Raw genomic sequence first — 24,020 nt, forward strand, 5'->3', positions numbered from 1 at the left:
ACTTGCGTATGATGTCACCCAGCGGCAGCATGTAAATACTAAAGAGTGCAGGGCCAAGAACCGAACCCTGGGGAACTCCGCACGTTACCTTGACATAGTCCGAGGTCACATTGTTCTAACTAGATTCTAAATCATGCCTCTCACCTTGATAGTAAATTGATGTGGACATACTGAGAAGTTGGTACACTTAGACAATTTAGACCCGGAGATGGCGAGACAGACACGAAAGAGGCTGGTTTGCAACCCCTCCCCTCTTTTTAATCCTTCACGAGGATTATCAGTCATTTTTCATCCAAACGAGAGTATATCAACAAACAGTCAGCATTCTAATGGCAGCAGACATTGTACAGTAAGTGATGTTTTATTATGTTTGTTGGCCCTCAAGAAGTCTACATGTGTAGTAATCAGTAATGTTGTCGGAGGAAAAAGCGAACGTTGTGACGTGTCTATGAAATTATTGCGCTGCCGTATGCTCAATGATCAAAATACATAAATATTACATGTTATTATATATACTTACAGTGTGTATATAGAATGATGATGGAAGTGTTTAGTTTTTTTTAAAGATCTATATAGGCAGAAAAGAGCGCATGCCTTAGGCTCCATTGTAAGATGACTCTTGCTTGCATTTATTAACTTGTGACAATGCGTTAAAAAGAGAAAAACATGTGTTCTTATCTTACATAAGTATTGCGAATGATAGGCACTATTCCCCCAAAAAGTGCAGTTCCCCTTTAAAGCCAGAAAGTTGCCATTTGAAATGAAATAATTGTGTGTCATGTCGGTTATTTGCTTTTTTTTTTTTCAACAAAATTAAACAAATGAGTGATTGTCCAAGTGTGGTGATTCCATCATTTCTTCCAGGAGTTGTATAATGATAGTGATGTATTCAAACGTGTATCATCCACTGATGATAATCCTGTATGTGAATCAGATCATCTGTACTCCACACTTTAAAGCAGGGGGGGTCTAACTAATTTTAGCTCAGGAGCCGCATGGAGGAAAACCTATTCCCACGTGGGCCGGACGGGTAAAATCATGGCATAATAACTTAAAAATACAACTACGACAACTTCAGATTGTTTTCTTTGTTTTACTTCGGCCCAAGATAGAACAAGTACATTCTGAAAATGAACATACCACAAATAATCCTCTTGACTTAATCTCAATGTATCGACAAAGCAATTAAACTTTAAGTCACTGCGCATCTAGTATTAAACAAGAAAACTAAATAAAGCATAAATACAAACTCTTCTATGTATCAACTACCTCATTTGTCATTTTCACGTATTATTCCTGTGCTAACTCAACAAACCATACAAACTGAAGTAGAAACTATTCAAGAGAGTTGTGTTACTACCTGCCTTCTAGGCATCACTGTGTATTGATGGAAAAATAAAAGCCGTGCAATGTGTGAACAATTTCAACAAGCCAAAAATAAAAGCTTAAAAGTCTGACAGTGTTGCAGTAAACCACACACTGTTCACTTTCTTTAAATTTGCACAGAAGGCAATTTTCACAGAACTATATCAATGTGCAGTGTCTCATGAAGCATTTTAAGTGGGGTTACCAATTTTGATTATACTCCTGTTTGTTTTACATTGGGTCGAGGGGGAGGAGTCGCAGCCCCACTTAACCGCGTACCTCTTGCTTAGTGTACTTTCTCGGCCCTGTAAAAACTATTTGCTTGCCTAACAGAATTCCTATTGTGACTTTAATTTATAAATGCAGCTCAATTCTACACTTAGCAAACTCATCTCGTGGGCAGCAGCGGTGGCCTCGCCCGGGAATAATTTTTGGTGATTTAAGTGGCCACTTTATATTGAATTTGTTTAGATAGAAACAAACATAACACAAAGGGTGTGAATGTTTGGGTACCAATACGATTCGATCCGGTTCCGATTACTGGGGTGGCGATTCGATTCAGAATCGATTCAAACCGATTTTTGCAATGTATTATTTCTTATAATATTTATAATGAAACTTTTTCAAAATAGGTTATAGGTTAGAAAAGCAGAAGCAGAAGATAGCCTAAAAACGTATATATAAAAAGTAATCTTATGAAAACAAACAAAAAAATGTTTTAATTGATTTTGAATTGGGATGAATGAGTCTCGATTCGGCTGTAAATCGATTTTTGTGCCCCCGTAAAGGAGATGGCCTAAAAAAATGTAATACATTTTTGAAAAATATGAATCAACTTAGAATTGGGATGAATAAAAATTGCGATTCGGATGTGAAAAGATTTTTTTGTGCACCCCTAATATATACATTTACTGGGTTTTTTTCTCTCGATGTGTTAATCCCATCTTTAATAAGTCATAAGCATAATCAAGGTTTTTAAAAACTGGTTTCAACAAACTCCCCTCAATGAGTTTTTAAGGCATGTAAACATACCAAGTGTGTGTAAGGGCGGCAATGTTATGTTTAGGATGGGGTGGGGGCCCCTTTAGGATTCTTGAGTATAGGGGCCCAGAATTTGGTGCTACTTGTGTTTGTCACTGAAGACCAAAACCAATGTTACATTGGAACACATTCCAATACACAATGAAGTCCTCTGTGCATTTACGTATATAAGAGGCGTATCAAATAGAAAAGCACACAAACGCCACCAATATGTATCTAAGGTGTGGTTCAAAGCTTTGTCTAACTTACCCACTGTTTTATTTTTTCTATTAACATTTGCAAGATTCAACTTTACTCGGTCAAATATTTTATTTCAAAATGAAAACAAATGAGCACAAGATAATAAAAATGTAGACCTGTACCTAACACAATTGTATGTACAAAATCAGAATACAAAATGATGTGTGCAATGTTGCCAATGTACAAAAAGAACAATCGTTGTTTTGCAGCAGCACTTGAAAGCCTTGTTAAAGTGAAGTATTTTTGATTGAGTGTTTGACTCGTCTCAAAGTAAGTGCAAAGCGGCAGCAGCACACAGACATCGTATGCATTAGTGTGAGGTACCGAGCCAAAGCTCAACTGCTTGTTAGTTGTACCATGGACATACAATGCTGGCCCAGCAAGAATGCAGTCGGAGAAAGCTAAAGAAGCAAAGCCATTTATGACACCGATGTAATAAGAATAACACGCAGACTGTCCTCCTTCACCCTTGCAACACGCCAGACCATAATGTTCCAATCAAGCTGGATCTGGTGGGTCGCTGCCTCACTTGGCCCTGATGCACGTAGACGGCAAAGTCAACTAAATTTGAACAATCATAAAAATCAAGCACCTAAATTGATAAACATAAACAAATGGTTGATGGAGGCAATAATTAATAGGCAGGGTCATGTGATGAATACTCAGAGGAAACGTCTCCCATTTAATCATCATCGTCGTCGTCGTCGTCGTCGTCGTCGTCGTCGTCATCGTCCTCTTCACTGCCATCCTCATCTTCATCATCATCACCTCCGCTGCTGGGCTCAGATGCTTCATCATCTGAGCTAATAACTTCCTTCTCATCTTTGACGAGCATGAGATGAACTGCCTCCTCGGGTTTACTGGTGCAGCCCAGCATCAACACACACACAAACACACATGCGCACACACAAGTCAAATAGGCTGCTGATGTGAAAGGCAAAATAGGCCTTAAACCCAAAAGTGGAATAAAATCCCCAGAATGCTCAGCCAACGTACCGCAGAGGAAAAAAAACAAGTCCAGCAAAAAGCAGATCATGTCGGCCTGGGTTAGTTTCTTTACCTGTACTCACAAAGAACCAAAACTTGCTGAGTAAGAGGAGAAGTTGTGTGTTTAGCCAGGAAATGTTAGTCTGCCACCCTTCAAAACCAAGAAAAGGTCAATTTGCTGCAGAAGCATTGCTGAGCTAATTCTGGGCTGTGAGTGCAACGCTCATGTTAGTACAGACTTATTCTAATAAGATTCCTCCATATTCACATCTCCGACTTGGCAGTTTCAAACAAGAACAAAATAAAGTCCGTAGTCAAATGCAGAGAGAGCAAAACCCAACACTGAAATAATAAGCTTACAAGAGATTCACTTGGGGAGGAGCAAATGTCATTAGTCTCCTTCCCAAAAGAGCCAATCAGAGGCTACACCAGTCCCGAGAGAAGGAGCATGAGGAGAGGAAGGGCCTCTCACCACACGGTCGGGTCCTTGCGCTCACGCTCGGGAACACGCATCTCGATGTCGTTGCCCACGCGCTTCTTTTTGTAGAACTTTACGGCCACGAAGATCCCGAGGAGGAGCAGGATCAGCGCGCAACCGCCGCCGATTGCGACGATCAGGATGCCAACCTCGGAGAGTAAGGCCGGAGCTGGAAGCAAGCAAAATGAGAAGGTGATGCAGTGCATCTGGAAAGTAGTCACAGGGCTGCACATTTTCCACATGTTGTTATGTTAGTCTTATTCCAAAATGGAATAATTTCATTTTTGTCCTCAAAATTCTACAGACCCCATAATGACAATATTAATTTTTTATTTTTTTTTGGCAAATTTATAAAACTCAAAACAATTTAGAATGACAGGTACATAAGTATTCACGGCCTTTGTTCAATACTTTGTTGATGCACCTTTAGCAGCAATTACAGACTCAATTATTCTTGATTACGATGCCACAAGCTTGGCACACCTATCTTTGGGCAGTTTCGCCCATTCCTCTTTGCAGCACCTCTCAAGCTCCATCAGGTTGGATGGAATGTGTTGGTTTTCATTCAGGATGTCTCTGACCATTGCTGCATTAATCTTTCCCTCTACCCTGACTAGTTTCCCAGTTCCCGCCACTTAAAAACCTCCCCACAGATTGATGCTGCCACCCCCATGCTTCACTGTATTCGTCTAATGATGAACAATGCCTGGTTTCCTCCAAAATGTCTGGCATTCATTCCAGAGAGTTCAATCTTTGTCTCATCAGACCAGATAATTTTGTTTCTCATGGTCCGACAGTCTTTCAGGTGCATTTTGGCAAACTTTTTATTGAGAAATGACTTCCGTCTGGTCACTCTTACATACAGGCCTGATTGGTGGATTGCTGCAGAGATGGTTGTCTTTCTGGAAGGTTCTCTTCTCTCCACAGAGGAATGCTGTAGCTCTGACAAAGTGAGCATCAGGTTCTTGGTCACCTCCCTGACTAGACGAAGATGAATGCAGCAATGTACAGAGACATCCTGGATGAAAACCAACACTTCTCATCCAGTCCGATGGAGCTTGAGAGGTGCTGCAAAGAGGAATGGGCGAAACTGCCCAAAGATAGGTGTGCTAAGCTTGTGGCATCGTATTCAAAAAGACTCGAGTCTTGATTGCTGCCAAAGGTGCATCAACAAAGTATTGAGTAAAGGCTGTGAATACTAATGAACATGTGATTTTTTTATTCATGTAGTTTTAATATACACAAAAACCCTTTTCACATTGTCATTATGGGGTATTGTTTGTAGGAATTTAAGGACAAAATTAATTTGAAGTGCTGTGAATACTTTCCAGATGCACTATCAAATGATGCAGTTACAGAGAATAGTTGTTCAAATAAATGCAATATTGTTTTAGTAATTAAGACAATGTCCTCCAACATCATCCTAAACTTATTTTCTTCACTATACATCTATACTAGACCTACCTTTTGACTCCTAATGCATGTTAGTGACCAAACTGTATATTTCCAGTAACGCCTCTACTCAATTAACGGCCATACACCAGGTGCTGTCTAAATTAGCGCACTTGCAACATTGGCATTCACAGCTGTGATTGACAACTGGACGACACAAACAAAGTCAGTATGCAGTGTCTGCTCCCGCACCCGACTCCTTACCTGTGCTGACGATGCTCAGGCTGGTCTCTTTGTTGCTGCCGTGCACGTCTGGACGGTTGCGTACGTTGCAGATGTACGTGCCGTTAAAGGTTGGAGGCACATCATGGAGGGTGATGGAGGCGTCATTTCTAGTGACATCTCCTGACCACACCGCCCGGCCTTTAAAACGGCCGCTCTGAGGAGGGTACGCTTCCTCGTGGAAGTAGAACACCTGACACCAACACACATATTTAGTATACAGTAGACACATGACCAGACATCCCATATGAATAGGCTGTAATATTTTATGAAACATTTCTTTTCAACTAGTTATTTATTGTGGTCATAGTGGGTTATGCTTCCAATGCATAAAATGTTCACAATTGGGGACCGACTAGACTGTATATCTTCTGTAAAACACTACATAATAGTATTGCAACCGATGAGGGGAACTGCCCTTTTTAATTGGAATTTAGCCTATTATTCACAATCCTTTTGTACGACAAGCAGACGTTTTTCTTATTTTATGCACTCGAACTCGTTAATAAAGTCAGCTAACAATGGAGTAAAGAGCTCTAAAAAACATCCAAACACTTTCATTAACGTTTTATACACATACTGTAAGTATTTCTGTAATGTACTAACAGGCACATTCATAATAACATGTAATATTTACATATTTTTCCCATTTTAAGCATACGACGGCGCATTAATTTTACAGAGGTATCACAATGAAATGGTGATTATCGGTCCTGCTAGACACCAGCACTTATTTATTAAAATCACCTTAACATTTGACAACCAAACAATTATACAAAAAGCGACCTGGTAAAGAATCTGGGTATTATCTTCGACCCAAATCTCTCATTTGAGTCACACATTAAGAGTGTTACTAAAACAGCCTTCTTTCATCTCCATAACGTTGCAAAAATGTGTCCCATTTCGTCCACCATCGACACTGAGATCATTATTCATGCGTTCGTTACGTCTCGTCTCCATTACTGTAAAGTATTTTTTTCGAATCCCTCTATATCTAGCTTTAAAAGATTACAGTTGGTACAAAATGCGACTGCTAGACGTTTGACAAGAACAAGAACGTTTGATCATATTACGCGTATATTGGCTCACCTGCACTGGCTTCCTGTGCACTTAAGATGCGACTTTAAGGTTTTACTACTTACGTATAAAATACTACACGGTCTAGCTCCATCCTATCTTGCTGATTGTATTGTACTATATGTCCCGGCCAGAAATCTGTTTTATTAGTGATTCCCAGAGCCCAAAAAAAGTCTGCGGGCTATAGAGCATTTTCTATTCGGGCTCCAGTGCTCTGGAATGCCCTACCTGTAACAGTTAGAGATGCTACCTCAGTAGAAGCATTTAAGTCCCGTCTTAAAACTAATTTGTATACTCTAGCCTTTAAATAGACCCATTTTTAGACCAGTTGATCTGACGTCTCGCTCAGAACAGCCTCCACGGAGGAGGCGCTAGCTGTTCCAAGTCGGTACCCAGGATGGACCACTCTTCTCTGCATCAGCTTCTCTCTATTCAGGATCCCCTGCTGGCCCCACTATGGACTGGACTTTCACATTATAAAGTCAGGACCCAGGGTTTTCACGTTGTTCTCATTGGGTTGAGTGTTTTCTTGCCCTGATGTGGGATCTGAACAGAGGACGTCGTTGTGGCTTCTGCAGCCCTTTGAGACATTTGTGATTAAGGGCTATATAAGTAAACTTTGATTGATTGATTGACTGAACGTTCGTGTTTCCCTTCAAGAACAACAACACGACTAGTCATGGCATGATTCTGAATATCAACATCATCAACTTGAAAAGTTTAACAGATCACTCTTCATTCACAATTGAAGTTAAAAGTGGCTTTGGAGCAATCAAAGCTGCTCACACGGTCAGTAAGGTGGGCACTATGATTGACACATCAACTTAATGTGTATTATATTTATCCATGAGTGCATTTTGTTGTAAACTGTGAGGTGTGTCTGTTAAAATCATGGTTGTTTTTACAAATGATGACAGATGTGAACAAGAGCATGTATTGTCTTTGTGTGATAATGTAAATGAAGTGTGGTTGTATAGTATATTAAGTATGTGTCAATGAAAGGGCATTTTATGACTTTTCTTAATTTGATTACTTGCTATTGTATGATTTTATTGTTATAATTTTATTGCATGATTTTTGTATCCCTTTAATTTAGGTAGGCAGGGACTGCAGATGGAAATTAGCTATTTAGCTATAATCTGGTACAGAACATACAGTATCTGTCTTTGAGCTTAATGTTTCTGTGCATTGTCCCTTCAAATAAAGACTAAACTACTACTAAACATTACAACACAAGCAAGTTCCTTTTTGCAAATTATTCTGTATTGTTGGTGGTTTAGCTGCGATAATCATGACGATTTCTCGTGGATTGGATTTCATATTGTTGAATATATTACTTATTTATCATTTTATTTATATCATTGAAATATTTCAAGTACAGAGGAACCTTGATTTACGAACCCCTCATTGTACAAACTTTTGGATTTACGAACCACAGACCGAATAATAAGGATGGAAATTGATAAGATCTTTCTGGTTCCGATTCCACTTTTGATTCTGCTTAACAATTAACATTGCTTCTCTTATGAAAAAAAAGGTGGATCAGCGTCAATTTTGTTGAGTTTAGAGGTAACATGACCTTACAAAGCCTACAATGAGATCACATATGCAGCATAGAAGACAAAAAGGTACTTTTTTGAAAATAAATGTAATAAATAAATATTCTTCTGTAGAATTTAACAAAATAAATCATGTGGAAATTACACAAGAATCTAACATTTAGTAACATGTGATATTAACTTATTACATGCGAAGTGAGATATGTCAAGCCTTTATTTGTTGTAATGTTGATGATTGTGGCTTAGTTTAGGAAAACCTTGAACTGAAAATCTCAAAAAATGTGGGGTTTCAATAAGTGTAAACCAAGATCATCAAAATGATCATAAAGGCTTGACATATCTCACTTTGCATGTAATGAGTTAATATCACTTATTAGTTTCGCATTTGAAATTAATTGCTGACAGGAATGGACTTGTACTTTTTTGAGTTTCACCTGTTTGATATAATGACTGAATGATAAGCCAATGGGAGAAAAACATACAACTTTTCTCTGACAACATTCACCTACCAAAAATTTGGAGAGTCTACTGTATCAAATAGACCAAAAACTTAGTCGCTGCTCTGTGATATTTGTCTAGCGGCAGACGTTAACTGGAGTGAGTATTGCCCGCCTCGGAGCCAGTCAGAATCTGGTTTTCTTCATGCTCATCTAAATGAGAAGACATTAATTTCAATTTAACAAATAATAGCGCCAACATGATAGGCTCAGGGTTAGTACCTGTTGTATTCAGATGACCTGCTAGCGTTACTGCTGCCTGGGATGAGATCAGAGCAGTTCAAAAAAGCGACTTTGTTGCATGCTGTGTGTTCAAATGTTTCAGCATATTGCTTGTATGTTCTCCGTTTGATGAAATAGCAGCCGTATGATTATTACAAGTAGCGCTATTGCAATCTTCCATCCATAAATCCATTTGTTACCGCTTGTGCCTTTCGGGGTCGCGGGGTGTGCTGGAGCATTTTTTTTCGTAAAATGTTAGTGTTTGTTTCGACCAGGCATCGCCATCTTGAGATCTGACGTCACTACGCGGTACGCACATTGCGTCACGACATCATCCCCACCCAGAAGCATTTTGTCAAGCGATTCCAAGGAATTGATACACTGAAAACCAGTTCCGGAAAAGAACCGTTTTTCGATTCCCATCCCTACCAATTAAAAATATGCTTGATGTACAAACCATTGTGTGCCAGGCAGCACATCCATTGTGGGCGGGCTGATCTATCTCCGTGCTCATTCAATCAGCGCTACTGTGCTACTTAATGTGTTTTTAAAGTGTTTTTAGCCTTTTAACAGCATTTTTCTAGTTTTGTTGGCTCAATATAAGTCCAAAGAAAGCAACAGACAAGCGATATGTGGTTTAAAACATTCAGGAAGTATCCAGAGGATTGTCAACACTTCTTCCCCCTTTCTTCCGCTGCACGCAAAAAAGAGATCAAGGATAAGTGGATTTTATTTTGTATTCCTAATCAATGTAGAGACCTGGCTGTTAAAGTTAAGGAGTATTACGATTTCAAACTGCGAGTGCACCACACGGCTAGCGACAATGTGTGTGCGTGTCAGCAGGGCGGCTTCAAATTAGGACAGTTCAGCTAGTAGTTGATTTAGCTTTGTTTTGAAATATAAATTTGATCCATCATCTCCTTTTTATGTTTGTTTAATATACAGTACTGTATAGCGCTTTATATTGTGTTCAAAGTGTATAAACTTTTACTAAAATATGGACTTTTGTCAAGGCTGGAACCCATTATTTATATTTACATTTTTCTTGTACTGTTTTTACCTACCGACTCCTCTCTCCTGGCATTCAGTGGGCGGAAGTTCCAGGAAACTATGACAGATTTGGCCGACACAGGGTGACTGGAGCGGAAGGTGCATTTGAGTTTGACATCGGTCCCGTTGACCACGTTCACGTCAGTCGGAGCGAAGATCTCAATACCTGTGACGTAGGGCACTCCTGAATGTAGAGGACAAAAAGTGAAGTGCGGGCTCATTTCCAACAAGTTAATAATTGCTACTGGGTCCAAAGGTCACATGCAAGACACAAGTGAAGATAGACAATTATTAGTCGATTCCCAGATTTCTTAACCGATCAAAAACATTCCACCATCAACACATTCAACTCGTCCTGGACTTTCAAACAAACAACTTACTAGTTCAAAAATTCTCGTTTCACTGATTCCATCTCTTTTTTAATTTGACTACTTCTCCCACATTTTTACACTAATACCAACCACTCCATCACCAAAATGTTCCTCTCGTTCAGGACAACCGGGCCATTTCTTTTTTTATACCTAATAAAAAAAAAAGTTTTCCCACTTTTCCTTAACACTGCTTCCCTATTAAAAAAGTGTCACTGCTTTCACATTTCTCAACCAATTTGAACAGTTACAAATTCAAAATGCTCCAACCTAATGTTAGACAAATCCTTAATCCTAATGTTAGCATATGTTAACAATAGCTTTTTAGTGTATGTCTTAAATACACATCAGAGTAATATATTTTGGTACTTGACATATATACATATACAGTACAGGCCAAAAGTTTGGACACACCTTCTCCTCATTCAATGTGCTTTCTTTATTTTCATGACTATTTACATTGTAGATTGTCACTGAAGGCATCAAAACTATGAATGAACACATGTGGAGTTATGTACTTAACAAAAAAAGGTGAAATAACTGAAAACATGTTTTATATTCCAGTTTCTTCACAATAGCCACCCTTTGCTCTGATTACTGCTTTGCACACTCTTGGCATTCTCTCGATGCGCTTTAAGCACACCTGTGAAGTGAAAACCATTTCAGGTCACTACCTCTTGAAGCTCAACGAACGAATGCCAAGAGTGTGTGAAAAAGTAATCAGAGCAAAATGTGGCTATTTTGAAGAAACTAGAATATAAAACATGTTTTCAGTTATTTCACCTTTTTTTGTTAAGTAAATATACATATATATATACATATATATTACATACATTTTATTTTTTTGGTCAGAAGAAATCAGAAAGAATGAAGCATGGTTGGATGCATGAGAATTTTTAAAATAGACCGTAGTTCTTCGCCACATTCATCTTTCTGGTTTTTTTTTTTAACCACCGGCCATTCCGTATTTGGATTTACAGAAACAACAGGTAGGAAACAAAGTGCAAGACTGTATAAATAAAAAAAATTAACAAAATAAAACAAAGGTGCAACTTTTAAGTAATAATTTGGTCCATTAATATTTAAATAATTATTACTGCATAACGGGCAGCACGGTGGAACAGGGGTTAGTGCATGTGCCTCACAATACGAAGGTCCTGAGTAGTCCTGGGTTCGATCTTTCTGTGTGGAGTTTGCATGTTCTCCCCGTGACTGTGTGGGTTCCTTCCGGGTACTCCGGCTTCCTCCCGCCTCCAAAGACATGCACCTGGGGATAGGTTGATTGGCAACACTAAATTGGCCCTAGTGTGTGAATGTGAGTGTGAATGTTGTCTGTCTATCTGTGTTGGCCCTGCGATGAGTTGGCAACTTGTCCAGGGTGTACCCCGCCTTCCGCCCGGATGCAGCTGAGATAGGCTCCAGCACACCCGCGACCCCAAAAGGGACGAGCGGTAGAAAATAGATGGATGGATTACTGCATAACATAAATTAATTTCTTAATTAAATACAAATAACAGAACAAATTAAATGTTACACAACACTTCCTGGCTGTAAAGGTCCAAAATACTTTTATTTTCAGGTTACTCTATGTTTACATTTTCACACTTTGCATTATTTTGTTACACGTTATTAAGCATCTCTTAGATATTTCGTATTTTTGCACCTGATTTAAAGAGGTTATTGTTGTTTATTGTGATTTTAGATTTTTGTTTTTAACTTTTTTCCATGGATGTGTTGACATTTCCTTTCCTTCTGCCTTGATAGCTGAGGGGATTATAATCACAGGACGGTTACATTTGAAATAAAAATGTTAATATTTAATATAATTTTCTCCTGGTCCACACTTTCCATAGGCCATACAAAAGATCAACAATTATCGATCAACATAAACAACTTTTTCGCGATACAGTTTTCGGCCTTATCGCCCAACCCTTATATACACATTATTATTCATGTAATAAATCACTATATCGATGCACATATGTGATATAACCGTATAAGGTCAGCTTATTGTGGGACAAAACACACCTTCAAGTGACACCATTTCTCCATAGTTTGTGTATTAGATGCACATTACACAAAAAAAAAGAAAATAAGCTTTGTCTATGGTAACACAAGACAATATTCAAACTTTTGCAAACCATAAACACACTTCTTACATGTTATTTAAGTTTATCACGAACATTTTACACTATTTGTTGGATATACCGGTAATTTATCCTATCCCCACTATTTAAAGTCACTGACATTACACATTTCACATGCTCACTCACATTAAATAAACAAATCCAACTCACGCATTACTTTAAACAAATTAAACCAGCAATAACAATACATTTTGCTAAAATGTTCTTACACTCAATGATACTTTCACATACAGATTACTGCATTCCAACTTGGGCACTTACTGGAGACACGACATTAAAACCAATGCTATTCAAAACAATGTAATTCAAGGAAAAATATTATATTCTTACTTTAAGATGTCATTAATTTTTAAAAATAGCGGTTCAACTTGCAAAGTTTTTAACGGATTAGCACCGCCTCCCACATACCTTAAAGTAAGTTGGACCTTGACATCCCACACAGAAAAACAACCTTTGGACAAACACTTCTGTCAGTCTGTGGAAGTGACTTTTTGAAACAGCCTCCTGAGAAACAGATGCAAATGCCCCATGTTGAAAAGCACCTAAAACAGATGCTTGAAAAAAATCTGTTTTGGAAAAAGCTGCCTGACAACCACTAACAACATGTTTTTTAAGTAGCAGGGGTGTGGTGGTATTATTATAGTAAAAGTGGGGGAAGGGGGGTTGTGAATTTCCTCCAGCAAGTACACATGATAGCTTAAAGGCCTACTGAAATGACATTTTTTTATTTAAACGGGGATAGCAGATCCATTCTATGTGTCATACTTGATCATTTCGCAATATTGCCATATTTTTGCTGAAATTATTTAGTAGAGAACAACGACGATAAAGATCGCAACTTTTGGTATCTGATAAAAAAAAGCCTTGCCCCTACCGGAAGTAGCGTGACAGTCAGTTGAAAGGCTCCTCACATTTTCCTATTGTTTTCAATGCAGCTGGAGCGTTAAAACTTTGCAAGTTGAACCGCTATTTTTAAAAATTAATGACATCTTAAAGTAAGAATATAATATTTTTCCTTGAATTACATTGTTTTGAATAGCATTGGTGTTAATGTCGTGTCTCCAGTAAGTGCCCAAGTTGGAATGCAGTAATCTGTATGTGAAAGTATCATTGAGTGTAAGAACATTTTAGCAAAATGTATTGTTATTGCTGGTTTAATTTGTTTAAAGTAATGCGTGAGTTGGATTTGTTTATTTAATGTGAGTGAGCATGTGAAATGTGTAATGTCAGTGACTTTAAATAGTGGGGATAGGATAAATTACCGGTATATCCAACAAATAGTGTAAAATGTTCGTAATAAACTTAAATAACATGTAAGAAGTGTTTATGGTTTGCAAAAGTTTGAATATTGTCTTGTGTTACCATAGACAAAGCTTATTTTCTTTTTTTTTTGTGTAACGTGCATCTAATACACAAACTATGGAGAAATGGTGTCACTTCAAGGTGTGTTTTGTCCCACAAGAAGCTGACCTTATACGGTTATATCACATATGTGCATCGATATAGTGATTTATTACAGAGCGATTCGGACCAAGAAAGCGACGATTACCCCATTAATTTGAGCGAGGATGAAAGATTCGTGGATGAGGAACGTTAGAGTGAAGGACTAGAATGCAGTGCAAGACATATCTTTTTTCGCTCTGACCGTAACTTAGAGTTAGAGTTAGAGTTAGAGTTTGAGTTTATTTCGAACATGCAAGCATACAACATGATACATCACAATTTCCAGTTTCTCTTTTCAACATGTTCGAAAAGGAGTAGGAAGAAGCAGAGCTTATTTAATCCTACCCCTTTTCTTTACATAACAGTTGCTGAAACTTTTTTATTCACTTCCTGTTCTCAATTTATTCACAATAAACTCTATAGGTAATCACAATAAAAATAAATAAATAAATAATAGTAAGAATTTAATAATAATAATTGGTGAAGAAAGTCATATTTCATATGATGAGATAAGTAAGATTACTTTAAGAATGAATGAATGAATGGATGAAATACATTGAAAATGTTTGTCATGGTTCTTCTTCTTTGTACTTTGTAAACACTTTAAGTTTGAAGAGTTTCTTGAAGTGGATCATATTAGTACATTGTTTGATTGCTTTGCTTAATCCATTCCATAATTTAATTCCACATACTGATATACTGAAGGTCTTAAGTGTTGTACGTGCGTACAAATGTTTTAAATTACATTTTTCTGTAAGATTATATTTCTCCTCTTTTGTTGAGAAGAATTGTTGTATATTCTTGGGTAGCAGGTTATAGTTTGCTTTGTGCATAATTTTAGCTCTTTGCAAATTCACTATGTCGTGGAATTTCAGTATCTTTGATTCAATAAATAAAGGGTTTGTATGTTCTCTATATCCAACATTATGTATTATTCTAACTGATCTTTTTTGTAACACCGTTAATGAATGAAGTGTACTTTTGTAATTATTTCCCCATATTTCTACACAGTAGCTCAGATATGGTAACACTAGTGAGCAGTATAGACTATGAAGTGATTTTTTGTCTAGAACATGTTTTGCTTTATTCATTATTGACGTGTTTCTTGCTACTTTATGTTGTATATTTTTTACGTGAGATTTCCAGTTCAATTTATCATCAATCATTATACCTAGAAATTTGGTTTCATTTACTCTTTCAATTTCTATTCCGTCTATTTGTATTTGTGTTTGACTTTCTCTTCTACTATTACCAAAAAGCATTATTTTAGTTTTACTAAGATTCAACGATAGTCTGTTTTTGTCAAACCATCTTTTTAATTTGTTAATTTCTTCTGTTATTATTTGTATTATCTCCTGTGTGTTCTCTCCTGAACAAAACGCTGTTGTATCATCCGCAAATAATACTAACTTTAAATCTTTTGTAACTTTACAAATGTCATTTATATAGAGATTGAATAATTTAGGTCCTAATATTGATCCCTGAGGTACACCACAGGATATATTTAGCGTTGTAGACATGTGTTCGCCTAGCTTCACGTATTGTTTCCTGTTCGTTAGATAACTTCTTATCCAGTTTAAGACTAACCCTCTGATGCCATATCGTTCTAGTTTTTTTATTAAAATATTGTGATTAATTGTGTCAAATGCTTTAGTTAGATCCATAAAAACTGCTGCTGCACATTTTTTACTGTCTATTGCATCGGTAATTTCTTCTGTAATTTCAATTAAAGCCATTGAAGTTGAGACATTAGCTCTGTATCCATATTGGTTCTCTTCGAGTATTCTATTTTTATTTATGAAACTCTCTAATCTGTTATTAAACAGTTTTTCAATGATTTTAGAAAATTGTGGAAGTAAAGAAACAGGTCTATAATTTGTAAATTGATGTTTATCTCCAGTCTTATAAATTGGTGCAACTTTAGCTATTTTCATTTTGTTTGGGAATGTACCTGTTTGAAATGATAGGTTACTAATATACATTAATGGTCCTGAGATCTCTTCTATAACCTTTTTTATCGTTTCCATATCAATTCCATTACAATCAGTTGAAGTCTTAGATTTACATTTTTTCACGATTGTAACTATTTCCTCCTGTGTCACATTACTTAAGAACATGGAGTTGGGATTTCGCTCTATGGTATCATTATAGTCCTCAATTGGAACTGGGTCTGGAATCCTTTCTTCCAATTTTGGTCCAATATTTACAAAATAATTATTGAAGCTTTCAACTACTTCCTTTATGTTGTCATTTTTTTTATTTCCGTCTAAAAAGTATTGAGGGTAGTCCCTCTTTGTGCCATTTTTAATAATGCTATTGAGGATGCCCAATGTTGCTCTCATATTATTTTTGTTCCTGTCCAATAATTCACTGTAATATTCTTTTCTACATGATCGTAGTATTTCTGTTAACTTGTTTTTATACTTTTTGTACTTAATTTCTGCCTCTATAGTTCTTTGTGCTATAAATTCTCTATATAGTGTATTCTTCTTCTTACAAGCATTTTTTAATCCTTTTGTCATCCATGGTTGATTATTCTTTCTCTGTTTATTACTAAGTTGTATCCATGGACAATGTTTGTCATAAAGTATTATGAACTTGTTTAAGAAATGTTCATATGCTTCATCAACCTCTTTTTCATTGTACACATTGTCCCAATCTTGCTTTTGTAGCTCAATTTTGAAAGCAGTCATCCTCTTCTCTGTGCACAGTCTTCGAAATGTCCTTTTGTCTTCCATTTTCTTCTTGTAGTTTCCATCATATATTGTAAAAACTAGCAGATGATCACTAACGTCGGTTATAAGTAGACCACTGTTATTGTCAAACTCATTGGTAAAAATATTATCAATAAGCGTGGCACAGTGTGCTGTGATTCTACTTGGCTTTGTGATTTTTGGATATAAACTGATGCTGTACATTGTATCAATGAAGTCATCAATAGACTTTTGCTTGTAAGGGTTCAATAAGTCAATATTAAAGTCACCACATAAGAACATTATTCTTTGACCATTATCCATGTAAGTAGCCTTGATCCCTTCTTCAAATGTTTCTATACTTGACTTAGGTGATCTATATATACAACTGATGAAAATGTTTTTGCTTTTTTCCTGACATATTTCAATGGTTATACATTCTAAGATATTATCTATAGCAAATGACATGTTTTTTACCACTTTGTAGTTCAGGTTCTTCATCACGTACACAGCTACTCCTCCTCCATTTTTGTTGGTTCTGTTGATGTAGTTTAGTTCATATCCCTCCAGATCAAAATCTATTCCTTTTTTATCATTAATCCATGTTTCTGTAACAGCAATCACTTTGAATGGTTCGTTGATGTGTTCCAAAAAGTTCTTAATGTTGTTGTAGTTTGCATACAAGCTTCTGCTATTAAAATGAATAATTGACAATTTGTTATCGCATGTAATGTTGCTATTATATTGATCATCTGTATAATAAAAACAATTATTACTGATGTGGGAGAAAAAATTTGTATCTGGATCTATATCATTTTCCAAATCCTGGTTTTTGTAATCTTTGTTGCAGACAATTTTTAGTTCCATATTTTCTTGTTCAACAATATTTGATGTTGTTTCAATAATCTCAATAAGTGTAGGTGGATGCAATCCTGAATCTAGGTCCTCTTGTTTAGTCGTCCCTTGGAACATAGTAGTGTCGATGCTGAATTTGGGTGTTTGTTTTCTGTCAGAGTCCATTATCATCGTTGTTTTGGTAGCTGTGTAAACTTTAAAAATTGTCCAGGTCCTTGATGTCATGGACAACAATTACTCTTGCTTCTGGACCTCCATTCAGCTTGATGTAGATTTTACAGTTGGTGCTCCAAGTTCCCTGGATTTTTCCCTGCCTTCTCAAGTCGCGTGCTTTCTTGGCGATTCCAGCATTGCGTTTTGTGAGATGCTCATTCATGTACACATTTGTTCCCTTCAGCTTCTTTCCCTGTCTCAGCAATGCCATTTTAGATTTTCTGTTTACGAGTTTCACGAGCACGACTGGAGTGGCGTTGTTGTTTCTTCCGTTCAGTGGGATGCATGTTTCGATGGTATTAATGTCGATTTCAATTTCCTTTGATTGCAGAAAGTTGACCACTTGCTGTTCTGCTGAGATCATATCCATTTCATCTGGTTCACCTTCATTATTCACAGCTTTCGCATAGGATCTTGGTTTAATTCGGTGCCCACTCACGATGATATCATTCATTCGTTTGTCCTGATCCATTTCATCTATGATATTCCTCAACATGTTGTTGTCTTCTTGAAGGGTCTTCATTCGTTTGCCCATTTCAGTGGCTTCATTATTTCTTCTGTTGTTCTGAGATTGCAGATTTTCTATATTTTCCTGCAGACTTTTCACATCTTGTTGGTGTTCTGTTGTTACTTTTCTCAGATATTCTTTCAATTCTTTCATTTCTTTTTTCATTTCTTTCATTTCTTCAAGTATTTGTAGTATCACTTCTTGATTCCCATCATGTCCTGTGTCCAACCTCAAATCTTGTTCCCAGTTGTGTTCTGTAACAGCTGACCCCGAAGGTTTCGGGATTTCAATCTTTCCTTTACCTTTTCGCATCGCGGCAGTCACTGACATCACTGCCTCTTGCTTGTGTCTTAACGGCAGTTGCTTCTTTAGCGACTTGCGACACTTTAACTTGTTTTTTCCAACAATTTCGTATCTTGCGCCGTTCAGAGATCTATTTGAGGTGTCAGCCTGTCAACTTATATCACTCTGCGACGTCGGGATCACTTTAAAACAGCTGTAAACTCGCCGTAGCTTTTGGTTGCTAGGCAACCGCTTTGAACTGCGGCAAGGCGCCTTTGGCTTGAGTCTAACGGCTCTCTCAACTCGCCTTCTTTCAGCGTATCAGTGCCTCTCAACTGACCAAAATCAGATTGAAGATGCCAGGGTACTCTCCTGTGGCTGTGATCGCAAATCAGTGGTCAAAATCTTCAGATTTAACAAAAAACTCCGGTAGCAAGAGCGGAGCCTTTCTCTTTTGCGTCCTTTCTCATTGACAGGAAGTGACGAAACTTAGGTACAAGCTGGCTCATTGGATTCCACACTCTCTCCTTTTTCTATTGTGGATCACGGATTTGTATTTTAAACCACCTAGGATACTATATCCTCTTGAAAATGAGAGTCGAGAACACGAAATGGATATTCACAGTGACTTTTATCACCACGACAATACATCGACGAAACCCTTTAGCTACGGAGCTAACGTAATAGCATCGTGCTTAACTGCATATAGAAACAAAATAAATAAATCCCTGACTGGAAGGATAGACAGAAGATAAACAATACTATTAAACCATGGACATGTAAATACACGGTTAATGCTTTCCAGCCTGGCGAAGGTTAACAATGCTGTTCCTAACGACGCCATTGAAGCTAACTTAGCAACCGGACCTCACAAAGCTATGCTAAAAACATTAGCTATCCACCTACGCCAGCCAGCCCTCATCTGCTCATCAACACCCGTGCTCACCTGCGTTCCAGCGATCGACGGTGCGACGAAGGACTTCACCCGATCACAGATGCGGTCGGCGAGACGGAGGAAGTTAAGGTGAGTTCGGTGGCTAGCGCGTCTGCTATCCATCTCTGTCCTCCTGGCTGTGTTGCTGTAGTCCACCGCTAATACACCGATCCCACCTACAACTTTCTTCTTTGCAGTCTCCATTCTTCATTAAACAAATTGCAAAAGATTCACCAACACAGATGTCCAGAATACTGTGGAATTTTGAAATGAAAACAGAGCTTTTTTGTATTGTATTCAATGGGGTACCAATACTTCTATCAACCGTTTATATCACGCGCATACGTCATCATATCTAGACGTTTTCAACCGGAAGTGTGGCGGGAAATTTAAAATTGCTCTTTATAAGTTAACCCGGCCGTATTGGCATGTGTTGCAATGTTAAGATTTCATCATTGATATATAAACTAACACACTGCGTGGTCGGTAGTAGTGGGTTTCAGTAGGCCTTTAAGTAAAACACACCAGAACTAGCTGGACATATTTTAATTAGAGTTGCACAATATAGACGATATACAATATAAATTATATAGACTTAGCCAACAATAAAGCTTTTAATACTATTGTTATATTGTATGTTGATGACACATTCTAGCTATGTCCCACAAATTTGAAAAAGACAAGAGAACGACCGCGTCGTCAACGCAACGTAGCGTCCTAGCTAGCGACTAACGTTCTTCCACAGTACAAAGACACTTTTAAGTCCATAATCCTTTGATTGACAATATGCTAACTAGGGCTGCGAATCTTTGGGTGTCCCACGATTCGATTCAATATCGGTTCTTAGGGTCACGATTCGATTCAAAATCGTTTTTTTTTCTCGATTCAACGCGATTCTCGATTCAAAAACGATATTTTCCCAATTCAAAAGGATTCTCTATTCATTCAATACATAGGATTACAAGCAGGATCTACCCCAGTCTGCTGACATGCAAGCAGAGTAGTAGATTTTTGTAAAATGCTTTTATAATTGTAAAGGACAATGTTTTATCAACTGATTGCAATAATGTAAATTTGTTATAACTATTAAATGACCCAAAAATATGACTTATTTTATCTTAGTGAAAATATTGGACACAGTGTGTTGTCAAGCTTATGAGATGCGATGCAAGTGTAAACCACTGTGACACTATTGTTCTTTCTTTTTTTTAAATAAATGTCTAATGATAATGTCAATGAGGGATTTTTAATCACTGCTATGTTGAAATTGTAACTAATATTGATACTGTTGTTGATAATATTCATTTTTGTTTCACTACTTTTGGTTTGTTCTGTGTCGTGTTTGTGTCTCCTCTCAATTGCTCTGTTTATTGCAGTTCTGAGTGTTGCTGGGTCGGGTTTGGTTTTGGAATTGGATTGCATTGTTATGGTATTGCTGTGTATTGTTTTGTTGGATTGATTAATTTTTTTTTTAAAAAGAAAAAAAAAAAAAAATTAAAAAAAATCGATTTTTTACAAATGAGAATCGATTCTGAATCGCACAATGTGAGAATCGCGATTCGAATTCGAATCAATTTTTTCCCACACCCCTAATGCTAACCGCTAAGCGCAAGCTAGAGCTCTTGAGTGTAAACAAAGGTGGGCGATCGAAACAAATATTGAGAGAAATGATACCAAGTATAATATCCGTATATGATCAATAGTACAGCGATCAAATCAATACTTTTTATTATTACAAAACTTTTGTCATTTTGTAATTGTTTACAAACTCAGGAAATAAGTCCCTGGATCCAGTATGTCTTTAAAGTACCAGTAGAATGGAATAACAAGTTGAGAGGGGGGGGTTACCCACATAAGCGGTCCTCTCCAAGGTTTCTCATAGTCATTCACATTGGCGTCCCACTGGGGTGAGTTTTCCTTGCCCGTATGTGGGCTCTGTACCGAGGATGTCGTTGTGGCTTGTACAGCCCTTTGAGACACTTGTGATTTAGGGCTATATAAATAAACATTGATTGATTGATTGACTCGATATTGAAGCTATTATCATAATATGATAATAGCTTCAATATCATATTATGTCTGATTTATGACACCAACAGACTTCCAAAGTTTGCGAATAACTAGATATGATCAAAATAGTATACATTTCACAGAGATTCCCGAGCCATTTTGAGAGATAATGAAGAAGCCAGTCACGTGATCGCGTGACGTCGCGCTAAGAACCAAAGATCCCTTCCCTATCAACAACAAGGCTAATCAAGCAGACTTTGTGAGCGCCAACAACTATTACTTTTGGAAAAATTATGATCCAGGACCTTATATTTTTGAGCCCGAACACAAAGAGGATGAGCAATACGTATTAGAAGCTGAGTGATGGATGCAGTTTAATTGTGACACTAGCATCCGCAGAATTGCTATGTGGTAAGCACACAAACTAACAATAACAAACCAGAATAAAACAAACACTCACTGTAATATTTCCACTCTATTTCGCCATCTCTGGGATTTCAAAGTCGACCAGCCTCTCAGACCATGGCCACATTTTTCTACTACCAGGTGAGAGCTGCATAAATTATAATCTAGAATTTACTTTTAGAAAGCTTGGGAGGAAGCAAAAGCAGCCGCCGGCTCAGTGTGCAATAATAAGAAAGCTAGCATTAGCTCACTGCTATCAATGCGCTGCCAAAATAGTCTGTCTGCATTAGCGTTTATAATAACAATATCACTGATCCATCCATCTATTTTCATCCGCTCATTAGAGGTAGGGTCGCGGGGGCAGCAGCCTAAGCAGAGAAGCCTAGACTTCCCTCTCCCAGCTACTTCGTCCAGCTCCTCCCGGGGGATCCAGAGGCGCTCCCAAGACAGCCGGGAGACATAGTCTTTCAAACGTGCCTTGGGTCTTCCCCGTGGCCTCTTACTGGTCGGACGTGCCCCAAACCATAATTGCCAACCTTGAGACCTCAGATACTGGGAGGTGGGGGTTGGGAGGGGCGTGGTCAGGGTGGGGCGGGGGGCGTGGCGTGGTTAAGGGCGTGGTTAATAGGGGAGTATATTTACGGTGTGGCGAAGTTGGTAGAGTGGCCGGGCCAGCAATCGGAGGGTTGCTGGTTACTGGGGTTCAATCCCCACCTTCTACCATCCTAGTCACGTCCGTTGTGTCCTTGGGCAAGACACTTCACCCTTGCTCCTGATGGCTGCTGGTTAGCGCCTTGCATGGCAGCTCCCGCCATCAGTGAGTGAATGTGTGTGTGAATGGGTGAATGTGGAAATACTGTCAAAGCGCTTTGAGTACCTTGAAGGTAGAAAAGCACTATACAAGTATAACCCATTTATCATTTATTATCATTTACCAACTCAAGTATTTCATATATATAAATATATATATACTGTATATGTATGAAATACTTGACTTTCAGTGAATTCTAGCTATTTATATATATATATATATATATATATATATATATATATATATATATATATATATATATATATATATATTATATATTTATTTTATTATACATATAAATAAAATAAATACTTGAATTTCAGTGTTCCGAAGGCTATCCAGTAGATGGCAGTATTGTCCTGTTTAACTTCTCCGCTCATGAATGAGTATATCATTTCGGCCACCGTGTTCAATGGAGAAGTCTGTTCTACAAAATGTACAGGCAAGTTACCCTTCCCCTTCGAACTGTCCTGGATGAACTGAAATTCTTGTTTCCATTCGTTTTGGAACTTGCAAGCGTATTTCTTCATCTTGCTCGTCGACGGCGTCGCCATGTCTGTAACTTCCTCGTTCTTCTGCTTCGTCTCCTTGTTGTGTGCGCAGTTGGGCACTCCACTCTCTAAAAGCCGTAGATGTTATGACGTCATTGGGCAGGCAAGCTGTTTATATTGTGGGAAAGCGGACGTGAGAACAGGCTGTCCCCACTCAGGTCCGCATTGAGCTGGAGGGGGCGTGGCCTCCAGCTCCGGCTGAATACCGGGAGTTTGTCGGGAGAAAATTTCTGCCGGGAGGTTATCGGGAGAGGCGCTGAATACCGGGAGTCTCCCGGTAAAACCGGGAGGGTTGGCAAGTATGCCCTAAACACCTCCCCAGGGAGGCGTCCGGGTGGTATCCGGACCAGATGCCCGAACCACCTCATCTGGCTCCTCTCGATGTGGAGGAGGAAAGCGGCTTTACTTTGAGCTCCTCCCGAATGACAGAGCTTTTCACCCTATCTCTAAGGGAGAGCCCCGCTACCCGACAGAGGAAGCTCATTTCGGCCGCCTGTACCCGTGATCTTGTCCTTTTGGTCATAACCCAAAGCTCATGATCATAGGTGAGGATGGGAACATAGATCAACCGTAAAAATTGAGAGCTTTGCCTTCCGGCTCAGCTCCTTCT

The 24,020-nt window shown here is 38.1% G+C and overlaps 1 protein-coding gene across 1 annotated transcript in view; it reads right to left on the reverse strand.

The window, feature by feature from the left end:
- Positions 1–2,428: 2,428 nt before the first annotated feature.
- The window catches only part of LOC133650231 (myelin protein zero-like protein 2), a 35,286-nt gene continuing 13,694 nt past the window's right edge, over positions 2,429–24,020 (reverse strand). The window contains exons 2-5 of the mRNA XM_062047235.1: positions 10,205–10,374; positions 5,768–5,978; positions 4,106–4,280; positions 2,429–3,506 (exon numbers count right to left, since the gene is read on the reverse strand). Coding sequence (XP_061903219.1) covers positions 3,329–3,506; positions 4,106–4,280; positions 5,768–5,978; positions 10,205–10,374 — 734 coding nt within the window. The 3' untranslated portion in view covers positions 2,429–3,328. The remainder of the gene's footprint in view (positions 3,507–4,105; positions 4,281–5,767; positions 5,979–10,204; positions 10,375–24,020) is intronic.

The sequence above is a fragment of the Entelurus aequoreus genome, linkage group LG05, assembly GCF_033978785.1.
Source record: "Entelurus aequoreus isolate RoL-2023_Sb linkage group LG05, RoL_Eaeq_v1.1, whole genome shotgun sequence".
Classification (NCBI taxonomy): Eukaryota; Metazoa; Chordata; class Actinopteri; order Syngnathiformes; family Syngnathidae; genus Entelurus; species Entelurus aequoreus.